General features: G+C 46.0%; 2 protein-coding genes across 4 annotated transcripts in view; one reads left to right on the forward strand and one right to left on the reverse strand.

Annotated features, from left to right (window-relative positions):
• The window catches only part of ITPRIP (inositol 1,4,5-trisphosphate receptor interacting protein), a 274,298-nt gene that overhangs the window by 140,010 nt on the left and 111,343 nt on the right, over window positions 1-22,945 (forward strand). The window lies entirely within an intron of this gene.
• The window catches only part of LOC138300272 (glutathione S-transferase omega-1-like), a 69,954-nt gene continuing 59,285 nt past the window's right edge, over window positions 12,277-22,945 (reverse strand). The window contains exons 5-6 of one of the 2 annotated variants that reach the window (XM_069239438.1): window positions 13,658-13,764; window positions 12,634-12,767 (exon numbers count right to left, since the gene is read on the reverse strand). In XM_069239438.1, the coding sequence (XP_069095539.1) occupies window positions 13,696-13,764 (69 nt within the window). In that variant the 3' untranslated portion in view covers window positions 12,634-12,767; window positions 13,658-13,695. Of the gene's footprint in view, window positions 12,768-13,657; window positions 13,765-22,945 lie in introns of both variants that reach the window. The other variant, XM_069239437.1, reaches the window with a different exon arrangement.

Genomic DNA, 22,945 nt, shown 5'->3' on the forward strand with positions numbered 1-22,945 from the left:
GGCACAAGGGGTGCCACGTGGGTTCCCGCGCATACTTTAAGGAACTTTCCACAAGAAGTGGTGGTCATAGGGGCAAGGGGGGGGCCATGCGTGTCCCCCCTCATACATTATAACATTCACTGCACCGGAGAGGTGGCAGTCCCTGGGGCTTTAGTACGCCCTAGGAGGGAGGACCCATCCACCCTCTTTCCTTAAAATAATATGCCTGTGGGACCCGCCCCACCTGAGGGCACAAATAAAAGCAAATGGAGGAGACTGCACTTACTTTTTTTTATAAAAAGGATCATGGCAAAATTTGCAAATATTCACGATTTTTGCCGTGAATTTTAAATAAACAATGCTTTTTAGACCTGAGGGCTTGGGAGTTAGTATAACGGTACTCTGCCCCTTTTGTTTTTTAGACTTGACTGAAGCCAAGTATCATAATGGTTGCAGACACTGGTTGAAACGTTGGCAGCCAATCAGATCTCTGCAGGAGATCATCAATATTTGCAAAGATACAAATTAGAATTTCCTTTAATTTCTCCTAAACTACTGAACAGATTTACACCAAAAAAGGCTCATCTGTCAACAGCTATCTTTCTGCCAAATTAGGTGTAATTGCACCCAGCGTTTCGGGCTGCAGGTGTGTCTAAAGAGTCATGGGAAGCATACTTTTTTACCCTCCCCCTTTTTCTAGCCCTCACTTGACAGCTCACTCCATGCACAACAAGATCCTAGAGGGCACTCTTTTTTTTTAATATTGGGAAGATTTGTCAAATGGTTCCAAAGAGATAGGCAAATCAAAAAATGCTTTTTCTATGGAAACTAGGTCTTCACTATATCTACCTACTGGTGACTGCCATGTACATGCACATGGCAAAATAAAGAAAAGTTTGAAGCAATAATGGTGTCTGCATCAGCTCTGCTTTTTAACTGTGGTATATATATATATATATATATATATATATATATATATATATATATACACACACACAGATTAGAAAGAGTGCATTTTGTGATTTGGTGTGAATTCGCTCAGTCTTTTTTGAGCAATTAGTGCTCAAAAACTTTGTATATCTAGGGATGCGGAACCCTCATGGATCCCACAGATCTCCTGCTGAGATCAAACTGGCAGCCACCACATCAACAAGTATGTGGTGGCAGCCACCATAGGACACACAATCTGAGTCCTAAAAAATGGAACAAAATAAACACAACGGGCAGGGAAGGAATATCCTGACATATACATATGTTTTTTATTTGTCCCACAGTTCGCTATGGATCTACCAATCTATGCATAATTTGATGTTTTTAGGGAGGGTGGTGCATGGCCCCCTCCTTGAGCTTCTGAGAGGCCTGTGGAACCCATCTCCTGGGGTCAAGGTAAAAAGGTGAGTGAGGGGGCACCCCTCTCAAGAGATTAATTGGACCCCGGGCCCCGATCTACCAAGGCTAAAATGTTAATTAAAGGGGAATGGGCAGGTGCAGCCCCCTTGCAGAGCCTAATTAGGCCCTGGTGACCTCATTCAAGCAACCGAAAAGTAAATTGAAGTGAAGCATCCCCCTTCCCAAGCCTTAAAAAAAACCGGGATCTATAACTCGTGCCCTGCGGTAACTATAACTTGCGTCCCAGCTATTATAGTTTTCTCATCAATAATTTCACTGCAAATGTTGCAGTGATACTATCAATGATGTCATAGATCGGTCGTGAGTGGTGTAATATGGAGTTATTAGCAGTGCATGGTGACAGCATGTGTTATAGTTACCTTAGGGCAAGAGTTAGAGTTACTTCAGATAACTATAACTGCTGAATTTATCTGGTTTTGTGTATCTAAAATCAGAATCCAACTATAACATACCTGTAACCTTTGTTTTTTTCAGTGAATTTCTTCTTTTTAATTTAATTATATTTCCCAACTATAATGACCCTGTAACCTTTGTTTTTTTAAGTGAATTTCTATGTTTTGTAATGCAATTTGTTAGGTATTGCATCCCTTTAACCTTTGGTTTTCTAGTGAATATCTCAGTTTTTTAATATAAATTCAACCATGATTTTACCCATAAGTTTAGTTTACTAATATACATTTTCACAACAAGAACACATTAATTACAAACATGATATTGCAATTTCTATAAGTGTATTACTGTGTGTATGGCTGTGTGAGTGTCTGTGTGAGTGTGTGGGCATGTGAGTGGCTGTATGTGACTGACTGTGTGGGTGTGTAAGTAGGTGTATGGGTTGCTGTGTGGGAATGTGAGTGGTTTTGTGGGACTGTGAGTGGGTGTGTGTGTGGCTGTACGATGTGGGAGTGGTTGTGAGTAGTTATGTGGGTGTGTGAGTATATGAATAGGTGCATTAGTGGATGTGTGAATGGCTGTGTCAGTCTGTGAGTAGGTGTGTATGTGGTTTTGTGGGTCTGTCAGTGGGTGTGGGAGTAGCTGTATGGGTGTGTGAGTGGGTATGTTAGTGACTGTGTGGCTCTGTGAGTGGCTATGTGAGTGGTTTTGTGGTTCTAGGATTGGTGTGTCAGTGGCTGTATGGGTGTGTGAGTGGGCATGTGAGTGGTTGTGTGGGTATGTAAGTGGCTTTGTGAATGGTTATGTGGGTCTGTGAGGGTGTGTGTGTGTGAGTGGTTTGTGGGTCTGTGAGTGGGTGTGTGAGTGGCAGTATGGGTGTGTGAGTGGGCCTAGGAGTGATTGTGTGTGTGTGTGAGTGAGTTTATGAGTAGGTGTGTAGGTCTGTGAGTGGCTGTATGTGCTCTTTAAAAGAGGTCTCGATCCGCCAATCCATCCGAGTCCGTGAGGATCTGGACACATCCGGGTGGATTCACAGATCCTCACTCACTCAAAAAAAAACATTCTTGGACAATTCCTTGCCCATGAGGGGTCCCTCACAGACCCCTCCATCAGTCCAATGGGGCAGGGTGCCTATACTCTAACCCCTTCTATTATGTTTACATTTTATTTTCCCCCGGGAACCGTGACCCAATGTATAACATGGCAGCCATTAATTTCATCTCGGTTTGCGGCCACTCAACCACAGCATTGCTGTTGGCATGTGGATCTGTGGATCCGCCTGTAACCGCAGAGAATCCACAGTAGATCCAAGTTTTCAGATATCCATAAACATTTTACTTTAATAAATCCAATACTACTAAACAGATTTACACCAAATTACAAAAAACTCTCTTTCTGGACCAAAATCTAGCTTTCTGCTAAATTTGGTGTAATTTTGCTCTGCGATTCGGGCTGAAGTCATGTCTAAAATCCCAAAGGAAAATTGCATGGGGAAAATGCATTTTGGGACCCTCCCTTTTTCTCAGCCACTGCTCGACAGATCACCCTGAAACTTTACAACAAAAAGGAGGGGTCCCAAAACACTTTTTCCCCATTCTATGTCTGTGGGATTTTTCTAATTTTGAACACAACTACATTCCAAACCCCTGTATGGAATTACACCAAATATGGCAGAAAGCTAGATCTTGATCCAGAAAGTGTGCCTTTTATAATTTGGTTTAATCCAATCAGTAGTTTAAGAGTTATTTAAGGTTTAAGAAAACATACATATATAAGGGCGCGGATCCTCTGCCGATCCACCCGTGGTGGATCAAGGAATTGGGGGGGGGGGGGAAGCAAGGCCCTGATTGGCTGGCCACAATGTGACAGAAAAGTTAAACTACCATTTTGTTTGTCGCGTTAGCTGGGGCCGGGAGAACAGTGCAAAAACACATAACGAGTCAGAATACAGGTATCATGACCTAGGGACCCCTCATGGGCAAAAATTGTCCAATTTTTCTGTCTGATTAATGGATCAGTGGATGCTCCCCAGGGCTCAGGATGGCCTCCTGCAAAAATCCATGATGAATCCTCAGATCCAATCAATCAATCAGTGTTCTTGTAAAGTTCAGCTAATCACCCTTGAGGGTCACAAGCCACTGGGGGTCGAAGAGCCAGGTCTTGAGGTCCTTCTTGAATTGAGGTAGCGTGGATGATTGCCTGAGGTGTAGCAGAAGAGCGCTGCAGGTCTTTGAGGCGAGGTAAAGAAGAATTTTCCTCCAGCTGTGTTTTTGCATATCCTGGGGTTGTGGCGAAGGCCTGTTGGGCGGAGCAGAGTTGTCTGCTGGGCGAGTGGAAGGTCAGGCGGTGGTTGAGGTATGTGGGTCCGATGTTGTGTAGGGCCTTGTATGCATGAGGAGCTTGAAGGTGATTCTTTTGTTGATTGGGAGCCATTGAAGGTCTCTCAGGTGACCGGAGATGTGGTTGTGGTGGGGGATGTTGAAGCTGATCCTGGCTGAGGCGTTCTGAATTCTCTGTAGTTTCTTTTGGAGTGTATGGGTGATTCTGGCATAGAGTGAGCTGCCATAGTCTAATTTGCTGGTGACGAGCACCTGGGTGACTGTTCTCCTGGATTCAATCGGAATCTATTTAGAAATCTTTCAGTCAGAGCTGGTGGAGTGTGGGGAAAGACAAGGATGAGATGGTGTTGATTTGGCGGCGGTTCAGTGAGACCAAGGAGTCGAGGATGATGCCAAGTTTGCGTGAGTGGTCGGTCTTTGCGGGGGTGTTCCGAGAGCTGAGGGCCAACAGGAGTTGTCCCAGGAAGAGGGGGTGGAACTCAGAATGAGGACCTCAGCCTCTGGAAGTTGAGTTTCAGGCAGAGGTGCTTCATCCTGGGGACGAATGCCATTGTGGAAGTTGTTTTTTGCAGTTGTAGGCTTGTCAGTGAGGGAGAGGATTAGTTGGGTATCGTCAGCATAGGAGACAATATTGAGTCAGTGGTTTCTGATGATGTTAGCGAGCACGGCCATGTAGATGTTGAAGAGGGCGGGGCTTAGAGAGTAGCTCTGAGAAACTTCGCAGTTGATCTCTTTCAGTTGTGCAGAGAACGGTTGAAGCCTTACTCTCTGGGTTTGGCCAGTGAGGAAGGAGCAGATCCACTCTAAGAATTTGCATGGAATCTAGTGCAAAGGTTGTGGTGGGAGATGGTGTTGAAGGTATCACAGAGGTCCAGGAGGACGACGGCTGCAGTTTTGCCTCAGTCGAGGAGAGTACGGATATGCCTTGCTCCAAGGAGTGCGGTCTCGGTGCTGTGGTTCCTTTTGAAGCCTGATTGGGAGATGTCCAAGGTGTGGGAGGTTTCGATGAATTTGGTGAGTTGGGTGTTGATGTACTTCTCAATGACTTTGTCTCAGAAGGGATGCAGCAAGAGGGGTCTGAAGTTCTTGAGGTCTGGCGGGTTGGCAGATGGTTTCTTCAGCAGTGGGTTGATTTCTGTGCTCTTTCAGTCTTCCGGGAAGGTGGCAGACTTGATGGAGCAGTTGAAGGCGCAGCGCAGTTCAGGGCGATGGTGGCGCTGGCTTGCTTGAAGATGTGGTGGGGCATGAGTCTGAGGGGGTTCCGGATTAGATGGTTTTCATGATCTCCTGGATGTTGTAAGTGGAGATAATGGTCTAGTTTTGCAGGGCTGGCTGGTAACTGGGTTCTTTTTGGTGCAGTGGTTGCAATGGGATGGGAGTGACCTGGGTGGCAAAGTTGTCATAGAAGACTAATATCTTGCGGTGGAAGAAGGTGATGAGGTTGTCACAGAGGTCTTCCAAGGGAGGGATGCCTGTGGTGTCCATGTTGGGTTTGGTGAGTTCTTTGATCACAATGAATGGTTATTTGCTGTTGTGTGCACTAGAACTGATGTATTCCTGAATGGCTATTTTATTTGTGAGTCTGATGAGGTGATGGTGTGTGGTGATGGCAGTTATGAAGGCTGCGCAGTCAGGCAGTGTCTTGCTACTCTTCCATCTTTTCTTGAGTCATCTGCAGGTACGCTTGGACTCTTGGAGAGCTGGCTTTCTTGCAGGATATGTCAGAGGGTTTCTTGAGAGGGGCTAGAATGTTGGCGCAATCGGAGATCTATTGTGGAGTTTGCATGCTGATGTGTTGGCATCTGTGGTGGTTGGCAGTGATGTTTTGCAGAGGGCGGTGCAGAGCTGGTTTCGTGAGACCTTGCTCAAGCTCCTTCATGGGTGGTGGTAGGTGTAGAGGTGTTCGGTGTGTTTGGTGAAGGAGAAGTGAATGCAGTGGTGATCAGTCCACTGCAGTTCAGAGGTGTGGGTGACATGAATGGCGTTGCTGGCGGAAAAGACAGGGACGAGCGTGTGTTCTGCTGACAGCGTTGGCAAAGTGACCAGTTGTTTGAGTGCCAGGGTGGCGAGGTTCTCCAGTAGAAAAGATGTGTTGTGGTTGTTGCGGTTTTCCAGGTGGAAATTGTGGTCGCCGAGGAGTATGCAGTCCATTGAGGTGACAGCGTGGTGTGCGATGAAGTCGGCTATGGATTCACAGAAGTGGGGGGTGAGGTCGGGGGGGGGTCTGTATACATCAGTGCCATGGAGGGTGGTGTTCAGGTTGGTCTGGATCTGGAAGTGGAGGTGCTCCATGCCAGGGTAGTGGTCGTCGGAACTGGTAGTGGGGCAGCGGGTGTTTCTGTGGACGATGGCGATGCCTCCTCCTGGACAGTTGATGCGGTCCTTGTATACGATTTTGTAGCCATCGGGAGCCATTGGGAATGGTGGTGGCGATGTCCGGGGCTGAGGTGGGGTCATAAAGGGTTTTTGTGAAGAAGGTGACATCTGGAGAGATGGAGTCGAGCAGGCCCCAGATCTCTACTATGTGTTTGTTGAGGGAATAGGTGTTGAGAAGGATGCAGCTGAGGAGTTCGGATCCAGTACTATGTGGGCATGTGGTGGGAGGCTCCAGTGCGCGGAGGCAGAAGGCGCAGCTGCGGCAGGTGAATAGGCCTTGACTGTTATTTGGCGGCTCAATGTGGTAGGCAGTGGATCGTCCGGGGTTGAGGGAGTGGAGGGTGCTGGCATCGTATCGATGAAAGGCACGGAGACCAGGTTCCATGGCACTGGGCGTGGTCAAGGAGCGGAAGGCACAGATGGGCACAGGCAAGCAAAAAGGCAGAAATAATAGAGACAGAAAGAAGCTAAGCACTGGGCCACCAGTGATGAGGCGCAGACCGGAGCCTGTGGTTGGAGAAGGGCCTCAAACGCACGTAGCCTGGACGCAGAGCAGTGCAAGGGACAGCGGCAGACAGGTGGAGCTGCATGGTGGGGAACAACAGATGCTAACCAAGGGTCAGTGTAGTCGCAGTCCAGAGAAAAACTGAAAAAACACACTGCATCTAACCTCATTCTGTGCATGGTCGAAGGCCGTGCGCAGCTTGGGTTGTGGTGCATGTGGGAGGGTTGGCCACAAGGACTGGCTGTAGGCCCTCCTGTCAACTCCTGCGGTGCACAGCCAAAGGCTGTGCGCGACACTGGTTATATTAACGTGCATGTAAAAAAAGCATAAAAATTCACTGACAAAACAAAGGTTATAGGAACGTTATCGTTTAGTTGATGTTTTACCCGTACAAAACCATAGAAATTGAGCAGTTATAGTTATACTCACACCAGAAAGTAACTTTAGGCAAAGAGTGATAGTTTCTTAACATAAGTATCTGTATAACTATAACTACTGAATTTCTATGACTTTGTACAGGTTAAACGCCAACTTAAATATTCTGTCCCTGTAACCTTTGTTTTTGTCAGAGAATATATCTATAGATTTATATATATATATATACAAATATATATATATATATGTGTGTGTGTGTGTAAATATGTGTTTATATATAAAATGTATATATATATATATATATAACCTGGTGGTAGTCCCCACTAGGTAGTTATAGTTAGGGCCATGTTTTCATAGAAAAAGCATTTTTTTAAACTTGTGTGTATCTTTGGCACCATTCGACATATCTTCACGAAATTTTCAAAAACGAAAGTGCCCTGGTAATTTTAGTTGCACATGGAAAGTTTCGGGGTGATCCGTCAAGGGGGGGCTGAGAAAAAGGGAGAAACAGAAAAGTTGTGTTTCCCATGTTAATTACCGGAGGACCTTTAGACACGACTGCAGCCCGAACCACTGGTTGGAATTACACCAAATTTGACAGAAAGCTAGCTTCTGGTACGCAGATTGTGCTTTCACTTATTTGGTGTAAATCCGGTCAGTAGTTTTTCGGAAATTTAAGGAAATCCAAATTTGTACATTTCTGGCCGCAAAGACTTTGTGAATAATGACAACCTTGTGGAGGGAAATACACAGCTCTGATTGGCTGCCAACACTTCAACCAGGAAGTGTTGGCAGCCATCTTGAGACTAGGCTTCTGCCAAATCCCTCCCAAAAAAGGGTAGATAAAAGAAAGTGGGCCAGAGTAGAGATACCCTGAGTCCTTAGCTCTGCTGACCCTGCCAGGACAAAATAGCATTTTTTTTTTTTTTGCCACAAAAAAAAAGTGTCGGCTCCCATGCTTGTGTTTTTTTAAAGCCCTTGGGTGGGTCAGGTCCTTGGGTCATGTGACAAATTAACAGGGGGGCACATGGGGCCTGTCTCCTGGGCTTTGTACTTCCCCGGGGACTGCTATCTCCCTGTCGCTATTTTTTGTTAAAATGCAGAGGGAAGGGGGTGCCCAGCCCCCCCCACAGCAGCAGATACTGCCACCACCTCAAGGCATTTCTGTAATTGTAAGAGGGGGGCCGTGCAGCCCCCCCCCCCACACCTCCGGGATCACCACCTCCCCAGGGCACACATTAAAAAAAGAAAATGGACTCCATTTCAGACCCCAACAGACCCAGGGACCACCACCTCATCAGGGCTATTTACATTGGACGGGGAGAATGCGCAATCCCCCTCGAGGAGCCACGGATGGCCCTGGGGACCACCACCTCCCAGGGCAAGCTCCTGCTATGTCCCGGAGTGCCCACCTCCAGGACATAGCTGTTTGCTGTGGCTTGGCGGCAGCTTTGACAGCTACCACCAAGTCACAGCAAACACCCTGCTCACAGCGAGAGAGGGCTGTAAAACAGGGGAATGAGGTCCCTGGGGCTGAGATTGGCCTGGGGAGGGGGGCTGTGCGGGGTTGGGTTGTTATAGGGGTTGGCCGCAGGGACTGACACATGCCAGGCCCTGCGGCCAACCCCTACTGTGCACGGCCGAAGGCTGTGTGCAGCGCAGAGTTGGTTGATTATAGGGGTTGGGTTGTTATAGGAGTTAGCGGCATGGCCTGGCCCCAGGCCAGGCTCTGAGGTCAACAGCTGCTGCACACAGCCGTAGGCCATGCGTGGAGGTGTTGGAGTAACGCATAGTAATGAAAAATACTTTACGTTAAAAAAAGATAGCAATTCACTTTAGTTAGGAAATAGAATTAAAACAACCTTAGAAAGTCACTGAAAATAGAAAGGTTACAGGGACGTTATAGTTAGGTTCTGAATTTACTCATACAAAACCATAGATATTCAGCAGTTATAGTTAGAATTCTCTCAAGTAACTATAACTCGCTCCCTTATTTAACTATAACTTGCACCTTCGCCATGCATTGCTAATTATCCCAGATAGTACATCAGACATGACAACTTCTATAACATCCTTAAAACTATAAATGAAACACTAGCAGTCGAAATTTTGAAGAAAAAGATGTGCCTGGAGGATGCGCAAGTTATAGTTACCTTAAGTTGTGAGTTAGAGTTACTTACTATAGTTACTGTTGTTAATGTTCCTTTCTGCTGTCGCATTACTAAATGTCCAGTGTACATTCGATATTTTGCTGGATATCACTGCAGTGAGTTTTATGATCCATAATAGTGTTCATCCCACGTTTATATGGACAAATTTCTGTGACACATTTGGTATAACTTTCTACAGTTATTTAATTTAGTGACTAATGGTATTTTCAATAAATGTCAACATTCCTTGATTTATCCATTCAAGCTTTTTTCTTACCTACGACTATTCCGAGAATGCCTTTCAAATATATCTCATCTTCTACTACCGCAGCAAAAAAAAAAACTCTAATTGACAGCAGTCATATTATCGTAAAATAACATTGGTGATGTTGTAAGCAAAGCTGCTTAAGATAATATTTATTAGATTTTTGGATTGTTGCACACAATCAGACCCACTGGGGTTCAACTGCCTCTAAAGTCATAACATCTCCTGTAGAACTTTTATATATATTTTTTCATTCAGAAGCTCTGTGGAGTCATCCAGTATGTCTGCCACCCTCATCAAATCATAATCTTCAATACAGATGGTACAAAGAGCATTCACTGAGTCACCTACAATCACTCTCAGAGATTGGTGTACAGCCGTAGGGGGCTGTTGGAGTCAGGGCATCAGACTACCTGCTCTATTTAAAGGGGTCAGTCTGCAGTACATGGTGAGGATTCAAGTTCTTGTTAGTTGACTGCTCCCCCTTTCTACCTGAGGGTCAAGTGTAAAGGGAGTATAGTTGGCAACGTTTGCACAGCCATAGGAGGACAGCAGCGGCAAACGTCCTCAACTAGCATGGTTGTGGCCCAATAGCACCAGTTTGCTGTATGTCCCCAAATGGGGTATGAGAACCAAAATAGCCCTCAGAGCCTCCGTTACGGGTAGTGGGTAGACAAACATTTGGAAAATGGCTGATTGGTTTAATGCCTTTACACTCAATGAATTTGCTTTCTTCTACCTTCTGAATGACAGGCTAGATGTTTCATCTGTTGAGGAATCAAGATCATCTTCACTTTTCCCATTATCTTCTTGCCTCTCCCTCATTCTACACTTTGCTTGTGGTTGATTATGCTTAGGTTTTCTGCCTAACCTTGGAAGTTCACTGAAGTTCATTGTTAACATGTCACTGAATTCTCACCTTAAATGTTGAACTACATAGACTTTGTCAATCCTCGTTTTACATTCGTTCACTATTCTTTCACCTCATACTGTCAATTTAAAGATGACGTGTCCAAGGTACCAGAACTCTTTGTGCCATCTGATGTTGTCTGATGTTTAATAAAATCTTGATTTTTCTCAGAGCAGTTTAGGAAATCTTTGTTACTGGTATCTCCGGAGGAATCTGGCTACAGAACGTTTGACCCCTGAGTGAAACCATTTTGCTGCAACAGTGCAGTTTTATGAAAGTGCGATGACCAGTACAGCTGTCCGTGAAATTAAATCTAACTAGGTACCACTTGTGTCTATGTATTTCAGCCATTAGAATAAGTTATTTGCTGTCTGTTTACATTGCGGAAATGACAGCAGCAACACTGATTAACCTAAACTTAAAATTGTTTTGTTCTAACTTACTTTTTTAGCTTACACCCAACAGTAACTAGTTGGTGGGTGTTTTTAGTTTGATGCTGTTGCAAAGAAGTCATAACATTCTTTTGACATCAATGCCTTATTACAGCATGTGTTATCTTCAAATCCCCTCAGTTTTCTGATATTTGTTTTTAGCTTTTAGTTTTATATTATTTTGCCCTCAGGATTTGAGTAGTCAATTTCAGCAAAAGCCCTAGACTCCTAGAAGGTGTAGGAAGTAGTATAGTGCCTTTAACATTTTCTAGTGGGCTGATGCTAATGATTTTTAATTGTGTGTGATGTACACCTCTATGTGCACTAAAGCTTTAAAACGTAGGGTGGCGTCTATATGACATTATCATCCATTTCCATATGCCCCTTTGTGACCATCAATTAGCATAAAAATGTATTGGACAAAAACCTGATTGGGATTAACTCAAACCCTTCTACCCATACGAGGATTTAAAAAAGTAATGAAATCACTAATACATATAGCAACTAATGATAATCTGGAGTGAATTCCAAACCAAAAGGTAGTGCTTGAATATAGCCTGTGATACTGTGTGGGTGATGTAAACACTGTAGGAGAAAACACGATAGTACAGGACAGACCTTGAGAACCATGGTCTCTGTGAGTCGCTACAGTTTTAATGATTTTTAATAAACACTTGTGTAATTATAGGGCACAATTTCCATCAGGCCATCAAACAATAAACCTCACGTGATTCCAAACAGGGTATCACCTATATTACTGGAATCCAGTACCCTTGTCTTCATGTAACAATGATTTGCTCCTGCAAATATAATTTTTTTCCTTGTCCCTAAATTATCTTTAATTAAAGAGAGACACGTTACAATACGGAAGTGACTTAATGGGACTTTTAGGGCGTAACAACAAACTGCAGATACTTAATGAGATCTCAAGATACAAAATCAGAGCTGAATGAATCTGCAAGTAATCGGTAAATGTTTGGTTTGGACATTCCCCTACCCAGGAATTCTTCTGTACACGTTACTTTCCACGATACCTTCTGCAAAATCTCCAATCAGATTAAAACATGTTGTGTAGCAGGTTCATATTGTGTATTCCTCTTTTGTCAGACATGAACATGCTAAACATTTCAAAAACAAGCACTACACTTTTCAACGTCTATCTCAGTCATGGCTTTATTTCATTTGTCAAAATGAAATGAGATGTACCGACCATTTGAGTTGCGAAGGTTATGAGATGACAATACTTGATTATTAAAAGTAATAGTAGAGCAACGTTCACCCAGTGTACAGCATCATACAAAAAATAGGGTATTTCACGTTCTATTGGTTCTTACACACGTAATCTGATGGGCACCATCACCGACTGTAGGATGGAATTGAGCAGTTCAATCTAGCACCTACAGGATTACTCTAAAAATAGGCAACATCCAATGGCCGAACAGGGATAAAGTTAAAAGGCAAGATAAACGCAGTGCTCTGCCTAAAGACCATAGTCAAACAAATCAGGAGTCTCATCAGAAACATATAGTGCAAAAAAACCTTTCATGGTTTCTAAATCTATGGAGGTCGCCTTGACAGCTGGATCCTGCTTCATCAGTTCCATCCAGGAATTGATTTTTGGAGTTCTCTTCAGGACACTGCGAAGACATGTAAAAAGAAAACAGTGTAAAAGGGTCAGATAGTGTTCAAGCAAACAGTCCACATGCTAAATCAGAGGCTACAAACATGCTGTTATTTATAGCTGTGCATTTTGTTGTTTAGAGGTGCCCGATGCATTCACATAATTGTGCAAACATTTTGGGAAAATTAAGTGAAAATATGTAAAATTCTGAGAACTACAATTCCAACACCAAGCATTATATCTTAGCACACAAAGTGTCAACGCGTCAATGTTCATACAAGGATGCATTTCATGCTAAACACAAATCATGAATTGCACAATTCAATTCAATTCAATTGCAGTGAACACCAGCTGCTCATGTTAGCTAGGTTGAGGTTCACCTTTGGCAATTATGGCCAGCAACAATGAGGAAGCAGACAGTGATCCTGGGGACTAGTGCATGTTTTCTCTGTTTTCATTCCTTCTAAGGGAAAGGGCTGCGTTAAAATGCTTACTTGAACACAGAAATCGAGTTCTGCTGTCTCGTGCATGTCTCCATCTCTGTGTTCACAGGCATTCACATAGTGGCCACAAAATGCCTCCTGTCTCATTATTATTCATAAGGCAGGAGGCTTTGCAACTTAGTGCAAATGTTCATGCTGCGATATGACTGATAAGGCCATCTCCGGCATCACAAAATGAAACCCTGTTCAGAAACTAGTGGGTGTACAATAAGTAAATACTGGTTTGCAAACATGGCTTGACAAATCAGGTCCCTAGATTTTAATACATCAAACAGGAAGTCCGGCAAATTGTTTCAGAGCTTTTAAATATGAAGCTCTCTGTGAGCATTTGAAAGTTCCCATTTTAAGGCCTGTGTGTTTAAAAGATTGGCATCAAGAAAAAATCGAATTAAAGCAATCTTACTCCTGGACACCAAAGGGCTCTATTCGTTCAAACCAGGGTCACATCATGTAGTCAATCATGGACACCAACTCTCCTCCAAAATAAGGAGTATTTTTGTTTGCAAGAATCTAATAAACAAATAAAAACACAAAGAATTAGTGTTGGAAAATAGCGCAATGGAAACAAAAGAAAAAAATATTTAAAAAAAACATTGCATAAAATGTCAACTTTAGGAATACCCAACAGAAATATGTCCAAACACCATCACAGAAAGACTGAAAATAATAATTCCTGCACTCACAAAGCATCAGCATAGATGTGTACAAAACTGTGGATCCCAAAGGAGGGCGGTCTTAAAACATGTCAAGAGGTTGGGAGCAGCTGTATTATTGCAATAGGAGACACATCTCAGCACTAAAGCTCCCTGTCCGGCCAGAAACGGCTACAACCACATATTTCATTCTAGGTTCACAAGGGGGTCCAGCACAGTGTCCCCTTTCTTCCAATCATGATCTAGACTGGTACACAAGGTACACAGCCACCTTATATGGTGATTCCCTCAAACTCTGCCCCTACGGGGCAGACCTTCACCGACCTCGTTGTGCATCTGTGGGGGGAACTCCCAGGGTGACTGAAAGTGATCGGAGAACACTAGAATGATGTAATGGACCCCCTGGTAGACAGGTGGCACATTCAAGGCAGCACCATGGAAATAGGCATGTCCAGGCTCACCTCCATGACATCTGCATTAGGCCTAGAAGACATGTGGAGAACACTTACTTTTCTGCAGTCTATGGATGCTTATCCAGATTAGATTACTTCCTTATCCTCAAAACACAACTACATCGGATGCTACCATTTTAGCCAGGGAATTATCTGATCACTCCTGAATAGCCATTAGACTCCAGGTTGGGATCGTGAGGCCTGCCAATCTCTGGTGCCTCTCACTGTGGCACCCGCTTATTGACTGTATGTTGCACATCCCATCAAAGAGTACTTTATAATCACTGCCGTCATGGTATCTTCCACAGCAACACTGTGGGAAGCGTTAAAACCAACACTGCATGGGGTGGATATCAGCTACTACGCAGAGGAGTGACAGCGCAGAGCACAGGACCTAGTGGATCTTGAATTGCAGATACAGATGTTAGAGGAGTGTTGCCACCAGACCGATGAACGGGCAGCACAGTGGCAGTTGGGGCTTGTGCAACAGCAGTATCAGCAGTTGCTTCTGGAGGAAGCCAAGCAGACCTGACGGCAGTGCAGTTCCGAATATATCAACAAGGGAATAAATTGAATAAAATCCTTCATTGCTTGTTCCAAGCCACTCAATACATCACATCCATTCCTTTAATACATAATTCACAGGTGAAACTGTTGCTAGGCCCCCGACAAGTGGCTCAGAGCTTTGCCGCACATTTCAGAGTGGCATACGCTCGAAAGAAGACACTGACTCAGAAACAGATGGTGTGTAGATGCTCTACCTGTCCAGGCCCTATCAAATACCACTCGGGCTCAAATGGGAGAGGCGATCATGGAGGAAGAGCTCTCATTGACCCTGTCAGGACCACGATCAGACAAGGCTCCTGGTCCTAGCAGATTCCCCTGTGGATTCTTTAAGGCATTTATGCCCCGGCTCGTCAAACACCTCTTAGGGGCGATTCATTCCACAATAAAGAGTGTGTCACTTCTGCTAGACTGGCTGTTAGAAATGGGGTCAGGTTACACCCTGTTCAAGCAAGGACCCTCACTCTAGTCAGGGTAAAAGAGAATCACCCTCAGTTAATCCCTGCTTACCCCCTTTGTAGCTTGGTAGAGCAGTAGGCTTAACTTCAGAGTGCCAGGTGTAAATTGTTTGTACCAAAACACACACAGTAACTTAATGAAAACACTACAAAATGACACAACACAGGTTTAGAAAAATAGGAAATATTTATCTAACCAAAGCAAGACCAAAACGACAAAAATCCACAATACACAAGTCAAGTTATCAATTAAAAATCAAAAAGAGTCTTTAAGTAGTTTTAAACACACACTAACACTGTTAGCGTGAAAAAGTATCTTGGGTGCGTCATAAATAACCCAGCACGGGAGAGTGTGCACCAAAAAAGAGCTTGCGATGCGTCGATTCCACTCATGAGAGGGACCTTGTGTCGTTTCTCCTTTTGTCGGGTCAGGTGCGTTGTTTCTTCTCTCCGCAGGAGAGCGATGCGTCGATTCAGTCAGCACTCTAGGGTCTGGGCAGGCCCAGCGGTACTTGCGCTGGAAATCCAGCCACACGATGAACCAAAAACCATGCAGTGGGGTAGCGATCTCCCAGCCTCCGTCAGCGATGCTGCGTGTCGTTTCTCCTGCTCTGTGCGTCCATTCTTCGGTCGCGTTTTCGGCGAGCGTCGATTTTCAGCCGCAGAGCTGGCGGCGTGTTGTTTCTTCAGACGCAGATTGGAGCTGCGTTGATCTTTTTCCCCACACGGCTCTCTGTGCGTGGATTCCCTTTTCTTTAGGCTGCCAGCTTCTAATTTCAGGGTCCCAGGAACTGGATGGGCACCACAGGGCAGAGTAGGAGTCTCTCCAGAGACTCCAGGTGCTGGAAGAGAGAAGTCTTTGCTGTCCCTGAGACTTCAAACAGCAGGAGGCAAGCTCTAACTCAAGCCCTTGGAGATTTCTTCTCAAGATGGAAAGCACACAAAGTCCAGTCTTTGCCCTCTTACTCTGGCAGAAGCAGTAACTGCAGGATAGCTCCAAAAAGCACAGTCACAGGCAGGGAAGCTCTTCTTCCTCAGCTCTTCAGCTCTTCTCCAGGCAGAGGTTCCTCTTGTTTCCAGAAGGGTTTCTAAAGTCTGTGGTTTTGGGTGCCCTTCTTATACCCAGTTTCTCCTTTGAAGTAGGCCTACTTTTGAATGTGAAATCCTGCCTTGCCCAGGCCAAGCCCCAGACACTCACCAGGGGGTTGGAGACTGCATTGTGTGAGGGCAGGCACAGCCCTTTCAGGTGTGAGTGACCACTCCTCCCCTCCCTCCTAGCACAGATGGCTCATCAGGATATGCAGGCTACACCCCAGCTCCCTTTGTGTCACTGTCTAGTGTGAGGTGCAACCAGCCCAACTGTCAAACTGACCCAGACAGGGAATCCACAAACAGGCAGAGTCACAGAAATGGCATAAGCAAGAAAATGCTCACTTTCTAAAAGTGGCATTTTCAAACCACAAAAGATGTATTTTTAAATTGTGAGCCAAGAGACCCCAAACTCCACACGTCTATCTGCTCCCAAAGGAAATCTACACTTTAATCAGATTTAAAGATAGCCCTTATGTTAACCTATGAGAGGGACAGGCCTTGAAACAGTGAAAAACAAATTTAGCAATATCTCACTGTCAGGACATATAAACACATTACTATATGTCCCACCTTAAGTGTTAAATATTTAGAGGTATATATCTCTCCAGACACAACACTGTCATGGTCCAAGAACTTGGCACCAGCCTTGGCCCAAGTAAAGGAAGAAGTGAGGATCTGGTTGCTCCTGCCGTTGTCAGTGATGGACAGGTCAGCCATATTTAGGATGGTCTACCTGCCCGTACTGCTATACCCTTATGCCGTCCCTTGGTCTTAGTTTTGGTTGTTCAATGCTGTTCTCTGCAGGTTCTTGTGGGGGGAGAGGCCTACGTATCACATTTAATAAATGCCTTCAACCTGCCTATTGTGGAGGCATCGCTGCAGCCGACATCCACTCCTATTATTCTGCGTCACACCTATTGAATATCAATGACTGGTGGTATGACCAGCATGGCGGCCCGGCATATGCGGTCAAGAAATGGGTGATGGAAGCCACTCCTCTGTCAATTATCTATATGGTGAGGGAAAGGTGGGCTCTCCCCCCTCGGCAACATAGGTAGTCCTAAATGTATGGAAATGCCCACTACGGCATATAGGATGGTGGGGGAAACTGACTGAGTAAACGCCACTATGGCAGGACCGTATACTGTGGCAGGTAACCCACTGGAGGGTTTTTGAAATGGGAAATTATTGGCATCTCCATTGAAGCGGATGTTATGTGTGGTACACTCCTGAAATCAGTCCAAAGCTGCAAATGGAGTATCAATTACATTGCAACCAAATTCATTGGTATTTGCAATTCTGCCATACTCTTACCCCCTACGTTGGAAACCTCACAGCTCTCCCCAAGTTTAGCCCATTAGAGATTAAGCTCCTCCTGCGAGACCTGGGAGATCATAAAATAGCAAAAATATACCAGTTATTTGTTTTGAATAACTAAACACACTACCCACGCTTAGAGCAGCATGGGATTCAGATATTGACACACTGAACAACGATGACTGGACTGAGGCTTTAAGGGCATCTGAGAGGTGGCTTTATAAGCCCAACACCAACTAATACACCTCAAATACCTTCACAGAGCCTACTACGCGAGATACCATCTGTGACACATGGGGGTGATAACTTCCCTGACATGTATCAGCTGATGGACGGAAGAGGGTATTTTCATACACACTGTGTGGAGTTGGGAAAGTGCTGGATCAGTTTTGGCTCGAATTGACCTTGTCTGGGAGAGGTTCTCTCCTGGACAATCCCACTAGACCCGAAACTGATCCGTCCACATGTCACAGATGGACTCGGAGGGAGTAGATATAAAAGTTGCTCCTGCTTCTGGGTCTAACACTAGCGAAAACAGATATAGCCAAGGCATGGAAGGCCAAAGTTCCCCCTCACCCTCCCTCTACACTTTGCAGTGTGTAGAAATGGGAGGGATCATTGCATGGGGCTAGATGTCACAGTGTATCAGCCGAGGGGATGTCCCCAGAAACACCCTAAAATTTGGCCGGTGCGGGCAAACTGTAAGGGAATTGTTTTGGAACCAGCACGCCCCACCAGCTCATATATTGAGGAGGAAATGTGGTTATTCGAGGACGAAAGGAAAGTGAATGCAACAAATGACTAAGATCTGAATTGCTGAAGAAACTATGGCCCTTATTATAACACTGGTGGTCTTTTCAGAAGACCGCCCTGGTGACAGCTGCCAACAGACCGTCGCGGAGGCAGTAATCCACCCACAAGATTATGACACAAACACAAAACCAACAGAAACCAGCCACAACCAAAAATCTACCAGACCCAATGAAGGTAAAAAACTGTCGGACTCACCACCCTCCCCGCTATGCCAGCAATACACTGCCCTACAAATTATGACCCACAAATCACCACAGCAGACATTCAACGGTGGTCAGCCATTGGTGGTGCACACCGCCGCAGCGGATAGGGCACCCAACACCACTTGAAGCCAACATTGGCCAGATCAAAAAACCCACACCTGACACATATACACACACCCACCCACAGCACTATAAAACAACCCCCCACATAACCCACAATCCTTTGCAAACACGAAAAGACTGCTACACCTTGCCAGGCCAAACCCTTAGAGAACTGCTCACACACACATCTACCTATACATCCATCACCCATCACACGCCAGACAACCTACCTCAACACCGAACACCCTCTGCACAACACACACACCACACAACAGGCATGTCCCCACAAAAGCACCCCCGTTTCACTGATGAGGAGTTGCGGGCGATGGTGGAAGAAATCATTAGGGTAGAACCACAGCTGTTTGGTGCACAGGTCCAGCAAATCTCCATTACCAGGAAGATGGAGCTATGGCAGAGGATCATGGACAGGGTGAACTCCATGGGAAAATATCCATGCACAAGTGACGAAATTCAAAAGTGGTGGAACGACCTACAGGGGAAGGTGCGTTCCATTGCATCAAGGCACCAGTTCGCCATCATGAGGACTGGCGGTGGACCCCCACCTACTCCCCCACAGTTGACATCATGGGAGGAGCAAGTCTTGGCAATCCTGCATCCTGAGGGCCTCACTGGAGGGCTCACCATTACTAACCTACCTCCACTGATACCTATATGGCATGTCACCCCCTCACCCTGTCTCCCTACACCCCACTCCATCCCATACAGTGCATCACCCCAATGACCACACTCAATTGTGTACCCCTGCATACCCTACCCACTGCAAGCACACCCCTCCCAGCTCTGCATGCACACACAACAGTAATGCATGGACAGCATGTAGAACTGCCAATCCCACAATCCATCACCATACACTACCAAAGGTGGGAGGACAACACCAAACCCGTAGTGAAAGCCAGAAATGCAGAATATGTGACAAACAATGACCCTAACAAATCATTTACATCTCAACAGGTGCCCCAGCCAATGTCAGCGGCAAGCAGGTGCCATGGCAACTCAGTCCGCCACCAGAAGATGCCCTAACAACAGCAACTCTGGATGTCCCGAGCTGGATGAACTCCCTGGCCCATCTGGGACCACAGGTCAGTCAGCTTCCACACCCCACAGCCAGTCCACCACAGCCCCCCCCTCCGACTCCAACACCACAGCAGCCACCCAACATCCCCAAACCTCTGTCCCCAGGACACATCGATCAATAGTGTGCCCACCTGTACAGGAACCCAAGTTGACACCACATAGGCAAGACAGTGAAGGTCCTGGTGTAAGTGGGAGTGGCCACACCATTAAATGGCCACAGGCACAGAGGGCCAAGGACAGAGGGAGGTCAGCTGTGCACCATGGCGAGGCCAGGCCCAGGTAACCAACTGCCCAGGAGGCATTCACAAATGTCCTGGGGCATACGGAAAATCCTAGGACGGGATGGGCCTGGTGATCACCATCATGCATGAGAACCATCAGCTGCAGGGGGTACACCACCAGGAGGTCATGCAGCAGTTGCAGGGCCTAAATGCCAACCTGACCTCCATTGTAAGGGTGCTGGGTGACATCGCCAACACCATGCGGGAGAACAAAGCACACCAGCGGCTCACTTCCACTACCCAGTCCACTTAACAGCCATCAACATCTGCCGCAGCTAGTGGGCAGGAGGACCTGCAACACCACCCACAGGCCAACAGCACCCCTCCCCTGCAGAAGGTGAACCACCCTGCAAACATTCCCTGCGACCCAGACAGACACCAGAGACTGTTGCTAAAACCAAGACCACCGACAGGAAATGATCCTCTCCAGAATGTCCCCATTGTGTGCCACTGAGTTACCTTGTTCACTTTGGACTGCCATTGCTCCTTTTCCTATGGCCCATGGACAATGGACCTGTGCTACAAACCAACTGGGCCACTACAGTCAAGTTTTCGTACACTATCACCCCACTCTATTGCACTATACCTTCCTTTTTGTCACTTCAATAAACACCCTTGAACACAACTGGAGTTTTTGTGCTTTATCATACAGAAATTCGAAATGTATTGGACTGTATTATACTGTGCAAATGTCCTAAAATTGTAAATCCATCCAACAAATGTGTTTAGGCGGTCTGTAGTCATCACATCAGTACACCGTTGTGACCACACCAACATCTGCAGAAAGGGAAGGCATAAGTGACAGTCAATTGCAATGAAAAGGTAGTGATTGGTGCAACACAGCTGGCTCACAGCACTTAACTGAAATGGAGATATGAACAGAATTAGTCTTACCTGAGTGTTATTGGAAGTACTGCTGTATCATCTGTGTCCTGTTGTCCACATCCTCCTCATCACTGTCTTGGGTCCTCTGCTGCCACAAGTGCCTTGTCTCCCCCCTCCTCCTGCAGGTAGGGCACATGGCGTCTGAGGGCCAAATTGTGCAGCATGCAGCAAGCCACCACTATCTGGCAGACCTTCTTAGGGGTGCAGCACCTGTTAAATGGAGGCACCGGAACATGGCTTTCAGTAGGCCAAATGTGCGTTCTACAACCCTGGTACGGCCATGTCCTTCATTGTACCGATTTTCTGCCCCTGCTCTCGGATTCCTCAAAGGGGTCAACAGCCAGGACAGGTTTGGGTATCCGCAATCACCTGGAAGTAGTGAGGAACACACATTACTCATGTACAATGGCAAGGAGTACAACTCCAGTTGGCATACACTGACATACGCTGTGTGAAGGCTCAAGCTCACCTAAGAGCCACACTCTGTGCCTCTGTAGTCGTGCCATCACCTGTGGGACACTACTATTCCTCAATACATAGGCATCATGCACAGATCCAGGAAACTTGGCAGGGATGTGGGAGATGTATTTATCAGCAAGGCACACTATCTGGACATTTAAAGAGTGGTAACTCTTTCTATTCCTCTAGACCTGCTCATGTGCCCAGGGAGGGACCAAGGCAATATTGGTCCCGTCAATAGCCCCAGTCACATGTGGTATGTGTCACACTGCATAGAATTCAGCCTTCACTGTGGCACATCTTCACTCTGGGGGAGTGAGATGTAGCTGTTCATGTGTTTGAGCAAGGCAGCCAAAACACTTCCAAGCACAATCGAAAACATTGGCTGTGACATTCCTGCAGCCAAGCCCACTGTCACCTGGAATTAACCACTTGCCAGAAAGTGGAGCACTGACAGTACCTGTATTGCAGGGGGAATTGCGTAGTGCTACAGATAGCAGGAATCAGATCTGGCTCCAATTGTTGACACAGCTCATTAACTGTGGTACTGTCCAGATGATAGGTGAGTATGATGTGCCGGCCCTCCAGTGTAGCCAAGTCCACTAGGGTTCTGTACACAAGTGCTTGCATCCTCCTCCTCCTCCGCAGTGGTTGGTATCTAAGTGAGCTAAACATGAGATGTGTGTGACTACAGGAAGTATGGACACACAATATCACATTGTAGAAGACTGGAATTGTCTTGGTGTGTACAATCGATAATTATGATGCACATAAATTTGTCCAATGTAATGACTAGCATTAGGAAGTGAAAACCGCCTGTCCTGTATGCAGGGACAGGTGGAAGTGACCTCACTCCGCCAGCGTTTGGCATCATGGCAGAAGGCGGTCTGCACCGCCGTGCACCTCTTCATTGGCTAACATGAAGCTCTATGGAGTACAGGAACCAATAATGATCAATTCCACCGGTGACGGTGTTCACTGGCGCGGGCGTGACAGCCATTTTCTCTGTACCACTTCGCTTGATTCCTGACTCTTTCCGGTTCAACATCTCCACTGCGTGTGTTGCTGTGCCATGTGTCTGGAACCTGCGATGGTCCATGCTACAGGGGAAAGGGCCCCAGCCTTCACATCCGAGGTGCTGGAAAAGCTTGTGGATGGGGTCCTACCCCTGTATGGGCAGTTGTATGGGCCTCTAGACCAACTTGTGAGTACATCATGGATACGCTGGATGCAACATGGCTGTATGAAGATGTATCTGTGCGCTGGCAGTGTGTCATTTGGGGGGGGGGTTTGGCTGCACGCAATCTGTTTGCAGAG

Source organism: Pleurodeles waltl, chromosome 6 (genome assembly GCF_031143425.1).
Source record: "Pleurodeles waltl isolate 20211129_DDA chromosome 6, aPleWal1.hap1.20221129, whole genome shotgun sequence".
Lineage (NCBI taxonomy): Eukaryota > Metazoa > Chordata > Amphibia > Caudata > Salamandridae > Pleurodeles > Pleurodeles waltl.